This window comes from Bacillus rossius, chromosome 1 (genome assembly GCF_032445375.1).
Source record: "Bacillus rossius redtenbacheri isolate Brsri chromosome 1, Brsri_v3, whole genome shotgun sequence".
Taxonomy (NCBI): Eukaryota; Metazoa; Arthropoda; class Insecta; order Phasmatodea; family Bacillidae; genus Bacillus; species Bacillus rossius.
This window is the reverse complement of record NC_086330.1, coordinates 72,425,137-72,440,594: the sequence shown is the minus strand read 5'-3', so window position 1 is coordinate 72,440,594 and position 15,458 is coordinate 72,425,137. Positions and strand designations below refer to the sequence as shown.

Here is a 15,458-nt window from a genome sequence, read left to right as displayed (position 1 = left end):
AAGGGTTAGTTATTGGCGAGACTTTAAATTTGACTTCAAAATTAACAAGCATTTTGGTCTTTTCTGACATTAACATACAGGTAGAAGTTAAATTGTATGAACTGCCTATAAAATTAACTAGGAGAGAGTAATCAAGATGCAATCAGTAAAAACAAGTGTTAATTAAAAACTCTTGCCGACCTTTTGACGTGGCGTCTAATAAACCGATGAACGCCGGCTGCACGCACGAAAAAGGATGACTCATTGTCCCGTTACGCTTTGTCCCGTTACGTTCATTGTACGCTTGCGCCGCATCTATCTCTCTTCCACTCGATTGGAACAACCACAGATTTGACTTTTTCGAGGCACATTAAACTTGAAACACTCCCATTCGTTTCCTACTTTTCCTATCATCGTCCTATCTTTAACAGAATAACACAGATTGGAAGAAGTTAAATAGCAAACACGTATAAAAGTTATAGTTAAAATAATCTCTTCGTTAAAGTAATAAACATATTTGAATTAATGAGTGCAAATAAAAGTAAATTTATCAATTAAATTGTAGATTGCATTTCACTCCTTCTTTGTATCCATACAAAATAGTGATAATTTAATAAAAATTATTCAATTTTGTTCATAAAAGTATGCAATCATTTCATCAATGTTTTGTTATGACGTTGTCACGTTAAACTATCGTCCGTAAACCGACTTTACAGACAACCAATTTTTTACTAATGGAAAAAAGCATGTAGGTTGTAATTAACGAAAATATATTTGCAACAAAATATATTGTCACGTGCACCTAGCCGGTGCCACCGCCATTTCTGTCACGTGCACCTTCAGAGGGGGGAGAGAATCGTAGCTCTTTACATAGAAACAACTCGCTTGGCATCAACTAGTCTTAACTTCATAAAATACTTTACTGTACCTAGGATCATAGGTTCGTCATCCCGTACAGGATGTCTGGTGAGAGCTGAACTAAGGAGATTTTGCAAAATAACATAATACTTAATTAAAATTATTTTATTCTTAAAGTCAAATACTCAACATCATTTTAAAGAACATTTAAATAGCGGGATTACAATTTAAAACAATAATCTCTTTACTTCCTTAACGATTGAACGACCTTACAAGAGAGAGAATGAGAGAACTTCACTAAACACTTCCCTAGTCCTTCCGAATACCTCAAATCATAATTAATACTTAAAATTAAAACAAAGATAAGTCCATACTCACATTTTCCGAAAAGCCTTTCTTGATCGATTACTTTAAAAAAATAACGTAGGGGCCTCTCCTGCCCTTGAAATCCCGAACGAACATTACATTTTAAAAACTATGACGCGTGACCCCTGACGAGGGCCATAGCCTCCGCCCGAAAGCTTGACGACTACATTATGACCTAACTTAAATTAAACGACTCGTGGCCTCTGGCGTCGACCATAGCTTCCGCCCGAAAGCTTGAATTCCTACATCACGAACGAACTAACAACTCGTGACCACAGGTGAGACGCATAGCCTCCGCCTGAGTGAGCCCCGAGTCACCAATCACTTGCGCTTAAATTTGCGCGCCCTGCCGCGCCTAGCATAACAAAAGCTCGTTATTGAAGTCAAATTTACTAAACAACTAACTAGAACATCTGGGAAGACTACCCCCCCTCTACCCCGATGTGCAGGCCACACCGCGCGGCTTGTTACGACAGCGCGCCCCAGTAACTGCGGCCCGTGGCTGCGCCAGCGCGCGGCCAAACAAACAAACAAAATTCTGCAAGCCCGCAGCGCGCCGCGCCGGCCCCGTGCCCCAATTACATGGTCACGCCACTTGCGCTGACGAGTGAACAGAGCAGCCAGCCCAGAGTCCCGTCAGTAAAGTCCCTAAATTTGATTTCAACAACCCTGCAAAATTTCAACCCGCGACATAACCCTCCCCTCACAGAGCTCGAGCCCCATCGAGCTACCTCAAAATTACAAATTGTCTTTTTCCATTAAACCATAACTATAAATTCCTCATTTCACAAAAATAATAATTTTCTTAGTTCCTTGCTGTCTGAACATACATCTAGATTCTGCATAAGATTTATTTTAAAACAAGTATTCATAAAATTAAATGTAAAACTTTTATCTGGTTTGTTCTCACAGGAACCTTCAGAGGCTCGAGTTCTCAATTCTAAAAAAATTGTTCTGTTAGTGAAGCTCTCTTTACAAATTAAATTACTGTTCTTAGTTTCTCAGTATTCGTTAAACAATGTGCAAATTCTTGATAATTATTATTATTTTTTTTTTCAGTTTCCGTTTATTACCATACTTCTTTCGTTCTTCAAAAAAAATTAAGTGTCCTTACAGTGTTTCAATTAATTAAACTCTTATCTCGTGAAGGTTGGTGCAACTCCTCGAAGTCAGTGTTGTCGAGAAGAGTAGCTCCCTGGGCTGGCCATCAGCAAACACCACTCAACTCCAACAGCTACTGGACTGGCTTCCAGGGCAGCTCACAACTTCTCCCCACATCTGCTTCGGAGTTGTGCCATCCTCATCACGAACAGATTACAATTCTGAAACATCATCAACAGGCATTACCATCACGCCTGACAAATACAAAACTAACTACTAAACTGCAATCGATGGGCAAGGATGCAAACACACAAAAAAATAAAATTAATTAATTCAACTGCTAACATAAAGTATCCCACCCTTAGCATAATCTAATCAGGCAAATAATTTGATAGGAAAAACTTAAGGAAGGGAAACATGACCTCCAATGATTTTCCCTAACTCTTGAGTCTTGATCTTCTCTATACAGCAAATAGTCCCCACGAAGTAACTGGGTTGAAGGTCAGTTCACATGACCCACCCATAACCTCTTCTACTCTTCTTTTCTTCTGGGGGCAACCACAATGCCCACCAATCTCTCTCCATGGTGCCGAACCAGCTATCCCATGAGAGTAAACAACGTAGTCAATAGAAGCGCAGAGGGGAAACACCAATCTCTGGCTTGTCGAGTCATAAAACTGCTTTATCTTCTTCTTCTTCTGAGTAAAAATATCTGACTAACCTTGCTTCTATTCTTCCAAACAGTAAAAGTTCATCAGGTATCTTCATGAAAGAAACATTCTAACTAATAATTCTTCATTTTTCTTCTTCTTTATTTCTGTTAGTTGTAATAGAAGGCCATGTTAGGGAGGTTATAGGGAAAAAGAGTGGCCAATTCCCACCCCATCACCCACCTAGATCATGACTAATTAACTTTTAAACTTTCTATTTGAAACAAATAAAAAAAAACATTTTTTTTTATTCAAACTTTTAAACTATAATTACTTTTACTTCATAACCTCAAAAGCTAATCAATAATTCTAAATGAAATTGTGATTTACTGCATCCTTGTTCCATCCGATCTGTTTGTTTATAACCTTTCTTGTAAAGTATAAAATTTTCAAACATTACTAATTCAAAAAAAAATTAAATTCTGGTGTCCTTTGAGTTACAATTAACTTTACTATTTCTTAGCTTGAAATAATTTAAGTTTTCAGAACTATTTCATTGTCTAATTCACAACACTTAAAAATCAACTCAAAACAACAAATCATCAAAATCAATAAGATCATCTGACCTACCTATCAGTACTGTGAACTTGAACTGTTCGTACACATTTATAATAAGCTATTGTATTTAAATTCCAACCTAAATAAGGTTTTAAAAAAAAACTACTAATCCCTCTGTAAATTAAGAAAATTAACTTTAAAAATTAAACTTAAGGTATTAGTTCTTTTTGACAGCTACCACAACTCACTAGTTCCATTACATTACTATAACCTAAAAAGTTCTGTAAATAATGTTTATAACAAAAAAAAACTCCAGTTACTGTCTTCCATAAAAAAAAAATAAAACTTTACATGACCTTATTAATCTCCACTTGTAAGTCCATGGCTGCCAGCTTTCTCTTCTCTTGAATCTTCAGTCTTGGCTCTTGTTTCAGTGATCTTGTATCTTGTCTCTCGAACTCTTGTCATCTTGTAAACTGGACTGCTGCTCAGCTAATCTTAAGGAATCTGTAACAGTTTCAAAAATACATGTTAATTTAAATTACATAATTCCTGTTCTTTGGTCCTAAAAAAAAATTGTATTATTAGTACACATTACCCTGAAACAACATTATTATTCATTGTTTATTACTTAAAAAAAATGCTTTACCATAAAATCCTTTTTTGTTCTTTTCATTAGGCCTATTTATTTTCCTTCTTCTTAATTAAATTCTGCTTCAAATGTTAATCCTAACTTAAGACCTACCATCTATTTATTATTCATTACCTACATTATTTATGTTACCCTAAAATTCCCATAAGTTTCTAATACTTCCTATCAAAGACATTCTCTCTAAAAAAAAATTTACTTGTGACTCTTAACTTAACAAACTTAAAAAAAACTTTTACACTAGACTTAACTTATTATTCATTCTTAGTTACTAAATTTCTATATGTAAACTTTAGTACTTACAAACAAAAACTGCCTATTTCTCTCTACCTCTTAATCTCTTTCAATTATTACAATAATAATGTTACCTTGCATCTTTAAACTTTCTTCTTTTCAATTAAATTAGACATCTCATAACAATAAAAATTCTGCCTATACTCTTCTTATGGGTGTCCAACCCAACAACAAAATTTCAAATTCTCAAGTTTCCTTATATTTAAATTATGCAATACAAATAACCTCTGTGGTGCCTGTACCCTTTAGGCCTACCACCTTCTCCTCTCACAGCATGACAACTCTTATTCCTCGGGGTCTGTATTCACTGTTACAAATCAAATATCTCAAAAAAATTAAAAACAAATTTATTATTTTAAGAAAACAAAAATTTACATTGAATTTACTATGGAGCCTGGATATCTTAATGTCTCACAGCAGCTAACATGACTAAATCCCATGGAACCCCAGGTTTACCTAACCTGTGCCCAAAAATTTAAGCATACCAGGCTTTCCCTGCACTGGTTTTACAGCATCACACACTATTTAGGGCCCCTGATCTGCCATCAGTCCCAAGGAGTTTTCCCACAACCCCTCTACACAAGCGCCTACCGCATTCCTCTCAATTGGCTATCGGTTTTACGGCATTCTTTTGAGATCCGACCATCAAGTTAGGGCTAACCGAACACTAAACCTCCATACTTCCAAACTAATGTAAATCAATTAAATTTTCTCTGTAAATTCTAAAAATCAAAAAAAAATTATTCCAACATGCCAAAGAAACTTCCAAAAAAAAATTCATAATCTTATCTTCAAACCATTAAAATAAAAATAAATAGATTACTCTGTTTTCTCCTTAATAACTGTAAACTGTCAACAAATATCATGTCGTAAATTTTAACTATGCTTACTGACTCTTAATCATAAAATCTCATTTGTCCTAATTAATAAACAACCGATTTCCTTAAAATCTCACTGTATCTCTCACACTCAAACTTCACTGGCTGAATATCTCAATAAATTCAAAAACAATTATCTAAACTCTTAAAGAAACTCCTCCCCAATTATTCAAATTACTTCACCTTATTTTATTTCATTACTTAAAACACCTTACTCAAAAAAAATTAATTAATTATCTAGCTATCTTCCATTATTATTTATTTACCGAACAAAACTTTCTCCTAAATTAATTTAGTAAAATTCAATTTCACATTAGGCAAGTACACTAACTCTCTACAGCAATGTTTCTCATTTCCCTCCTTCCTAACTGAATCCAATCTTACTTAACCTCCAGGGAATTTACCTCACAAAATAACCAAAAATTTCACTGTAGTGCCTATCTGCTATAGGCCCACTACACAGGGGGCTCTAACCCCACCAACAAACTTCATTGAAATGGTACCCTATCCCATACAGGATAGCCACTTCGGTACTACCATGGGGAACTCCTGCCCCAAACTACTCACAACTCTCAGGATTCTCCTGACCCTTAATTCCGTAGTCAGCCCATCTCCTATGGTCTGCGCTACAATTCCCTTTCTTCCCAGGGACACAACACCTCACCTTAGGGTCCCTCGCCCTAAAGAAAACATTAATTTTGTCTCTCTGTTCCCTTGGAGTAAATTCCCTCTACACACAAAAACTATCCTTCCCACTTTTCTCAATGCTTATCGATTTTATAGTGTACCTTCTTAATAATGTTTACAAATCCCAAAAAAATATTTTTAAAACCGAGGTAGAATTTAACTAACAAAAACATAAACAACTTACAACGAAACACTTCTAGCCTATACATCATACACTTCTTAAAATAAATTACTTACATACTGAAAGTTCCTCTTCTTCTAAAACACACTTAAATTTAAATTTATTTAACCAATAGTCTATTTTCTTATCGCTAAGTTACCGTACAGCTGATCAAAACAAGGTCACGGCCGTCCACGTCTCTGTACGTGCTCGTGACGTCACCGAATTCCATCAGGTGCGCCAACCCTCGCTTGCGGTTCCTCCGTTCTCCGCTAGGTCTCAGCACCTCCCCGTCACGTGTTCATTCTGCCACGTCCACTGACGTGTCGTTCTGAAACAACTCTCAACATTTTTCTAATTAAAACAAAACATCACTATAAATTCTATAACTCTCTTTTACATAAACTCTCGTTTTCTCTTTAATTCCTTTCTAACGTTTATCCTTCCCTCGACTGATTTAATTCGTACGTCTCGTCTCCTACGCGCACGACAGCAAAACAAACTTCACTTGAAAATAATTCCTATTTACGAAAAAAACTTTATTTTAAATTTTAACTCTCTTAACCTACAATCTTAAAATTAATTTCAATTAAATTAAACCACTTGCATTATCTCTAATAAGCATTTAACTTATAACGTATTCTCCTCACGTAATAATCCCCGATATAAATCTACAATAAATTCAACGACTTAAAACAACTTATCACTATAAACTTTATCCTTACAAGTATCCTCAAATAAACATCTGTTACGTCAAAAAAAAAATCTCAAAGACTTCCTCCACTATAGACTAAAATTCCGTAATCCTCTCCTCAAGTAAACTCTTAATAACCTGCTATCAGAAGCTGAAACTAACTTAATAATAAACATAAAAATCTACCTCTCTCTCTCTCCAGAAATAGAACCTACCCGGCGCCTCCACCATTTCTGTCACGTGCACCTAGCCGGTGCCACCGCCATTTCTGTCACGTGCACCTTCAGAGGGGGGAGAGAATCGTAGCTCTTTACATAGAAACAACTCGCTTGGCATCAACTAGTCTTAACTTCATAAAATACTTTACTGTACCTAGGATCATAGGTTCGTCATCCCGTACAGGATGTCTGGTGAGAGCTGAACTAAGGAGATTTTGCAAAATAACATAATACTTAATTAAAATTATTTTATTCTTAAAGTCAAATACTCAACATCATTTTAAAGAACATTTAAATAGCGGGATTACAATTTAAAACAATAATCTCTTTACTTCCTTAACGATTGAACGACCTTACAAGAGAGAGAATGAGAGAACTTCACTAAACACTTCCCTAGTCCTTCCGAATACCTCAAATCATAATTAATACTTAAAATTAAAACAAAGATAAGTCCATACTCACATTTTCCGAAAAGCCTTTCTTGATCGATTACTTTAAAAAAATAACGTAGGGGCCTCTCCTGCCCTTGAAATCCCGAACGAACATTACATTTTAAAAACTATGACGCGTGACCCCTGACGAGGGCCATAGCCTCCGCCCGAAAGCTTGACGACTACATTATGACCTAACTTAAATTAAACGACTCGTGGCCTCTGGCGTCGACCATAGCTTCCGCCCGAAAGCTTGAATTCCTACATCACGAACGAACTAACAACTCGTGACCACAGGTGAGACGCATAGCCTCCGCCTGAGTGAGCCCCGAGTCACCAATCACTTGCGCTTAAATTTGCGCGCCCTGCCGCGCCTAGCATAACAAAAGCTCGTTATTGAAGTCAAATTTACTAAACAACTAACTAGAACATCTGGGAAGACTACCCCCCCTCTACCCCGATGTGCAGGCCACACCGCGCGGCTTGTTACGACAGCGCGCCCCAGTAACTGCGGCCCGTGGCTGCGCCAGCGCGCGGCCAAACAAACAAACAAAATTCTGCAAGCCCGCAGCGCGCCGCGCCGGCCCCGTGCCCCAATTACATGGTCACGCCACTTGCGCTGACGAGTGAACAGAGCAGCCAGCCCAGAGTCCCGTCAGTAAAGTCCCTAAATTTGATTTCAACAACCCTGCAAAATTTCAACCCGCGACAATATTATGCATTATTTATAAAGTAAAATATTCTTACGAATGACCTTCAAATCGGGCGGTAGTAAAGCGCGATTACTTGTTTGGGGCCAAAGCGGAGTTTTGAATCACACTTTCGGTCCAGGCATGTTTGTTGTGAACATTGCAAATATATTTGTACATGAAATGGCTTCGTCATGTTTTCATTGCAACTGGTGTGCAGTGCGCCCCATGTGCACATCCGCCCGTCGCATATCACTTGCAGTTCAGGCTGCTAAACTGTACTAGTTGTTCGATCGTGTGTCTCAACTCTTGAGTCGCAAGGCTCGGTCTCACACCCAGTTTGTTGTTTCATTTTCCCTGTCACGGCCATTCGTCTATTAATTTTTCCAGTAAATGCAACACTTGCGCTTTGTGTGAGGTCACAACTTTTATCACCAAAAAAAATAATTAATAAACGTTATTTTGGGATATAAGATGAAGTCGCGCAAGTGACTAACGAAGACTTTGTGAAAATTTGCCCGCGATGTGATGATGTTGCAGGCGGGCGAGGTAGAAGGGCTGAGAGTCACCTGGATCGTGCGGCCGAGGTCGAGCAGGGCGGAGCGGTCGAGCGCGGTGCCGGCCCCGCCCAGCTGGTGGCTGAACACCACTATCAGCAGGCACACGGACACCACCAGCGCCGCGCTGTACGCGCTGTAGCGGCGCGACATGGGCTCCCCGCTGCGCCTGCGACACCACCAGCCACCGCCTCGCGTCGTGCCGCCGCGCCGGAGGTCTCCCGGCTTCTCCCGGGATCGTGTGCAGCCGCGTCGAAGACCAAGGTATCACCGACGTTTCGGTTTAGAAGTTGCAGTCGCCATCATCGAGGAGCAGTTAGGCTACCCTGTTGATGGCGACTGCAACGTCGAACCGAAACGTCGGCCCAGAAGCCAAGCAACTTCAACATTCATAAGTTACACTTCATTCAATGCAAATTTTCATAACAGTAAGGGTAATTAGTGTTTATGGTACTATTAGCTCATATAAGTACCTACTAATACAACCAAAATTGAATTAATATTGATTAATATGAAATCTATCTTATATTCTATTTCAAGACTCCCAAACACTTATTCCATTTGCCACTTTAGATAATTACACACACATTAGTGTTATAATTATAACTCCATTCTTTAATACTGTGTGCTGCAATATTCAGAAATACTTACATATCTGGCATTCCCAGTGGATACATTATATATATATATATATATATATATATATATATATATATATATATATACACACACACACACTTACATATATATTCTCAAGATACTTTTAGTAAAATTAATATACATTTATTTTACTCCAAGTCTAATCGAAAATCACAACTAACATTGTAAGAAGAAGCAAAAATATGATAAGGATTTTCAAGAAAGCTGCCGATAACTTCGGCGGATTTCTGGTGGCTGGTTTGGGACATTTTATTATATTAATTAAAATTATTTTAAAGCATTTCAAAAGCAAATCGTGCTTTTTTTTGTATCGTTCAAAGATATAACCAAGACAGGATGCGATCGAATCAATATATCAATATGTAATTTCTTATACTTTTATTTTTCCGAAATTTTCGGTTAATAATTACAAATTTTCAAGAAGGTGGCCAAGATAACCAACAGTATGGTGGTGCTATGACAGTTTATGATCTGGTGATAGATGCTAGTTCACTCTAGCGAATAAAATATAAACCAAAATTGCAGCAGCATATTCAAGCAGACGAAAAGCAAATTGAACTATGACGGATCCAATATGGCTGTCATGACGTCACACTGGTTGGGGTAATATTTATTCCTTGGCATTGGGGTCAGTACGCAGGTACTCACCACGGGGAAAGGATTATTTAAATTGGCACTCGTCGGGTTCGAACCGAGGACACCAAACTCGATGACGCAAGTTTTTTTTGGAAAAATGTTTATCTAATTGTTATTAATTTGTTACATTTCTTAAAAACACTTCCAAATTTTCACAAAATGGCGGAACTTTATAAAATACGAAATTCAGCGGAGATCAAGGTCAAGGTGGCTATAATGTTTTATTTTAAGGAATGCAGACCTTCTTCGAGAAATGCTAAGCCTCTTTGGGGAATACTAAGCCTGAGTGGAGAATTTTTAGTTTTAAAATTTTTTTGTTGGAAAATTTCGAGTAATTTTGGATAATTTTAGGTCAATTTTGGGGGATGTTACGTTCGTTTTGTGAAATTTTAAGTCAATTTTAAAGGCAAAGGTCAAGGTCAAAGCCATCCAATATGGCGGCCGTGACTTCACAATCCGACTCCTGCCGCAGGACCTACTATTATGTACTACTAGATACTATTACAGATTATTGTAGTGATTCAGTTTGTAAAACATCATTATAAAAGTTACATTTACTTACCAAGAAGGGTTTGCAGAATATCGAGCGAGCATACAACTTGAGTTCGAATGTAATTAGGCATGCAAATAACAGGACACGCGTCACTTAATGATTAATGAAATGAAAGCTATATGAAGGATAAGTTTTGATTTACAAACCATAAGGAGAAGATCGCCCACTGCTTCGGAAAGAAGATTCTGTCTTAATAATATTGAACAGTGCGTGATTGGCAATGCTAGAAAAATATGACTCTGATTGTATTTGTATGGATGGTACTCACGGTATTATAGTTACAATTTCGAACTACTTTGCTCGTCTTAGATGGTGTGAGGCAGGGTTCTTTTTTTTAAACAGGTTAGATGAACACATACTAGGTATATTTTCGTAATGGGTTAGTAAACCTGGCAGAAAATCAACCTTAGTCCTTTTTTTATGAGTGAGATGGCAGAATATTTATTGCATGCTTGGGTTTCAGTCATGGGTTCACCAAATAATCTATTATTTTGTATATGGAATGTAGATAGGGCATTTTCACTGTCCTGTGGATAAGAGTTTAGCCACTAAAAAAAGTGGGTTGTCTGTAAAGTCGGTTTACGGACGATAATTTTACGTGATAACGTCTTAAGAAAACATTGATGAAAAATTGCATACTTTTTAATTTTCAAATATTATTTACAGTTTTTGCAAATTTAATTTAAATAATTTGTTTAAATATAATCACGAACAATTAGTTAAAAAGCCCGCCTTAACCTGTTTGATATTATAGAAGATTTTCTCGCACGGTGGTTGGCCGGTTCTTGCACGCTCGGCTCAGGCGGAACGTGACAATGAGTCATGCTTTTTTGTGTGTACAGCCGGCGTTCATCGATTTATAAGACATTATCACGTCAAAAAACTTCTTCATAATGATTGTTTAGCCGAGAAAAAAATGTAAAGAGAGAGAGAGAGAGAGAGATAGAGAGAGATAGAGAGAGAGAAACCTACTGTTTTTGAAGTTCAGAACATAGATGAAGCTGTAGATCTTCATAAAAACACAAAATGTTACGATTTATAACGTGGGGAGAACTAGGTTCGTAAGGGATAGCCCAATTAGGTTTTATTGCAATTTTATTAATTACTAATATTTACATTAATAAATAATTGTAATTATAAATGTCCGATCACAAATCACTAGCCCAAAAAAATGTTTATTCTCAGGTCACTCAATGTCTGTCATCGCGCCTGTCCACACACACAGTCTCGCGCCATTCAGTCGCCCCACTCTCACGATCCAGTCGAACTCCGCGTCGCGCAGCTCTTAGCAGTGGGGGGAGGGGGGAGGATCTCTCGCCCTCTTAGCGGATGTCGCGCTTCCCTTCGTTCGGGATTCGCTCGGAACTCCCGCGGAGGCCAGCGTCTTGGGTCGTATTTCCAGAACCGACGAGAGCGGCCAAGACGAGTCGCGTCATCCTGGGCCGACCCGATGCCAGAACGGTCCAGAAGGGCGGCGTCCATTCTTGCTACTTCGTGGGGCGGCCCGCGGAATTACCAAGGCCGTTCAGCGATAGATAACAGCGCCGAGGCAGGACGATGCGCGGGGTGCGGAGGGGAGGAAGGGGCAGCGACGACCCTTGTAATCCGACCACGCACGCGCGGCATGCCTTATATCAGTGTACAGCGCGTGGCTCCAGTAACCGTGCAGGGCCGCCAGCCAGCTCCGAACTTGGCACGTGTCGCGGTCCTGCGTCCGTAACATCATGTTATATTTTTAATTATTTGAGAAAAAATGGCTTATTTGAGTAAGGACTGTATTGTGTTTAAATTAATATACCGTCTGTTTGGCAATAACTCTAATGTACAGTGTAGCAAGTACATTCGCCAAAAATGAGCCTTTATGTTTAAAATCTAAATAATAATTGCACGGAAAAACTGTTCCGCGCATGAATATTATTGCAAGTCAGTTGCGTAACGGAAATTCTGTAAGCTTTATTTTACCACTCGGATGACCCAGTCAATCAACTTGGGTACCGGGTAAGGAAAATGTGATGATTTTGTTGGCATTTTCAGGGTTTGTGTTATATACTTGATACGCCTGTATAATCTATGTGTTTTAAAACTGAGAAAGGTGGCGTAACGGTAAAAAAAAAATGGGAGCTATATTCTGGAACCTTCGAACCACAGTCAGTCAATTCTAATATTGTGTTAGTTCGTGGTTTCCCGAGACCGCCCTGAGCCAACATTGTAATAGTTCCTATAATAGAAAACGGCGACGAGTTTCCCTGACGTGTAGTGTGTGCATTCGTCTCCGATGACCTTGTTGACGAACCGTAAAACCAAAAACCCACCTTCAAAGTGTGTGGCCAAAAGTTTTAGAATTACAATTTTCCCATGCCTCTTGTATTTTATTTTTTGAATTAATATTGGTAATCATCGTGAATTACTCTGATGCCACCTACGTTAAAATATTGCTTGGCCTAAAAAAAATACATTTTTACCAGTAAAACTCAGACCTTGTGAATTTTAGTCGCTAAGGCCAATTAAAATTTGCATTTTAATGGCTATCACGCTCAGTGCACCAATTTTCTTTGGAATTTACTCGTCGTGGAAAAAACTATAATTTTCTTTGAAATGTTTTATGGTTGGATTTTTTTATATACTTACTAGCTAAAGTACCGAGCATAGCCTGGGCTGAACACAGGGTGAAGGGGTATTTTTTTTCCGAAATCGGACATAGGCAGTAAACTTCCTTTTATTTTTAACGCCAAGTTTGCAAAATTTTATAAAGCAATATCAACATCCGGTATTAAGGGACGTGAAAGGGGGACGGCGTGGTTTCTGAAACCTCATGTGAACAGGAAGATGAGGGTGGCTATTTTGAAATAATATAAAGCAGTGAATATCCTGTTGTTTTTTTAAACATTAATTGTGCTTATTTTTATCTATGTGTGCCAACATTATGCTTTAAGGGAGATTGGTGCGTGTGTAATGCGTGCACATCTAACACACAGTTTATTTTTGTTTCTCGCGCGGGGAAGAAGCCGCATGTTCGCAGTAACGCGGTACGTCACTGTCGCTGTCGCGGTCGCTGTCACTATCGCTGTCGCGGTCGCTGCCGCTGTCGCGCTGTAGTGAGGTGAGCAGAGCTGCGTGGGTGCTGCCGGACCAGCTCTGAAGACGTGTCTGGCTGATAGCGGGTGTTGGACCCAGGGGGAGGGGAGGCTGCGGCGAATGACACATTGTCTCGCTGCGCGACTGGTTCCTCGATATTGCAAACGTCTGACATAGCACGTATACTTCGGAGTTGCGTCGAGACTGCTGGGAGCTATCTCAGGCAACCATCTTCTTTAACAGTACACGCAGTGACCAATTACTTTCCATTACCGTCGAACATGCTTCGTTTACTAACGCTACTCTCAGACGAGATACACTCGATCATGCGATGCAACGGAACTGGTTGTGTACCTGGAGGATTAATCTGAAATTAAACTTATTTTTGATGTGTAAACATCTAAGCTCTCGGTATACGGCATTTCGTAGGAGCAATTTTGTGAATGGAATGTAAATCGAATAAACGGAAATGTAACCATCGTGCAGTAGTCGTCAAGACGGCAGGCCCATGTTTAGCAATATAAGCACGTATATAGTCACTATCTTAAAAATAAGGGGAAATATCAAACGTACTGGTGTGCTAAATGAAACTTTATGATAGTGAAACTACCGTGGAATATATTTGGTGAACTAAAATTTTCACAGTAAAAAGTAATCACACGTTTTAAAATACATAAAAAAAACTAGCATTGCATTGATGATAATACAAATTATCCTCCTAAAGTCCCAATAGGTTCGGTAGCACAGCAGTAGAGAACACGTTTGTAAAGCCTTGCGCAAATTAGGAAAGTGAGGAGGGGCCTATAACGTATAAAATTCTAGTTATAAATACAGTTTTTAATTTAGCAGGCGTGTCGGTCACTGCAAAAATAAATGGAGAAATTTTACATTTTCTTTTATGCTTATTTTTAAACTATATTAGAGTAGCATATTGAGTGTTTGCTTGATGTGTTAATTGCCTAAATTTTTAATGCATTTTTTCTTAAATGATTAGTTGCTATATCGACGTGTGGTAACTTGAAAAATTACAGATTAAATCAATTATGGCTTGTACTGGAACTCTATCCTTTCACGTCAATGGAGAAGTTCACAAGCTAACATAATTTTGTAAGTCATTTTAAGTCATTTTTGAGGAATTTTGAAGAATCTTTCAGTCCAAGATGGCGGTCGGCTCCACGGCCTGAAGCCTACGCCTGGACCAGCCAACACATACTACTACAATAAGTATATATCTCCAATTAAAAGACATAGTGTGTAAGCCCAAGTTATTGTTGTTAACGAGAAATAGTATAGTTTTGATATCTTATACTACAAAACGCAATGTAACACTCACACACATACATATCAACAATGGGAAAACGAATATATTTATAGCAAACTGGATAGATTATAGAGTTAAATCCTTTTGATTTTAAAACTGTCGATTATTTTTGAGGGGCGAATGTAGTATTAGCAGTATACGGTTCATTGCGGATAACTCCAAGCGACCATCTCTTAGCGAACCAGTGAGAGGGAACAACGGTAAAACATTGGCCTCTCATTTTTGAGCGGGGTTGGAACCCCGCTCCAGCCAATCAAATGTCTGTTCTTCGTGGCTTCCTGAAACCACCGCAGGCGAACTCCGAGCTGAATCCTTGCTGTAGTTCGAGGCTGATTCCTTCCCTTGGGTTATTTCAAGGAAAATGTAACATTTGTAATGCATAATAATAATTGTATGTTTTCATATACCCTACCTCGTTGTCAGCAAGTGGGAATTCAAACATCT

General features: G+C 38.4%; 1 protein-coding gene and 1 long non-coding RNA gene across 2 annotated transcripts in view; both read right to left on the bottom strand.

Moving 5' to 3' along the window:
- Positions 1–15,458, bottom strand: part of LOC134537638 (carbohydrate sulfotransferase 5) — a 136,094-nt gene that overhangs the window by 35,087 nt on the left and 85,549 nt on the right. The window contains exon 3 of the mRNA XM_063378306.1: positions 8,782–8,938. Coding sequence (XP_063234376.1) covers positions 8,782–8,938 — 157 coding nt within the window. The remainder of the gene's footprint in view (positions 1–8,781; positions 8,939–15,458) is intronic.
- Positions 2,250–6,419, bottom strand: LOC134537646 (uncharacterized). The gene is made up of 2 exons (XR_010076018.1): positions 6,258–6,419; positions 2,250–4,019 (listed from the first exon to the last, which is right to left on the bottom strand). It is a non-coding gene; the product is annotated as an uncharacterized LOC134537646 (long non-coding RNA).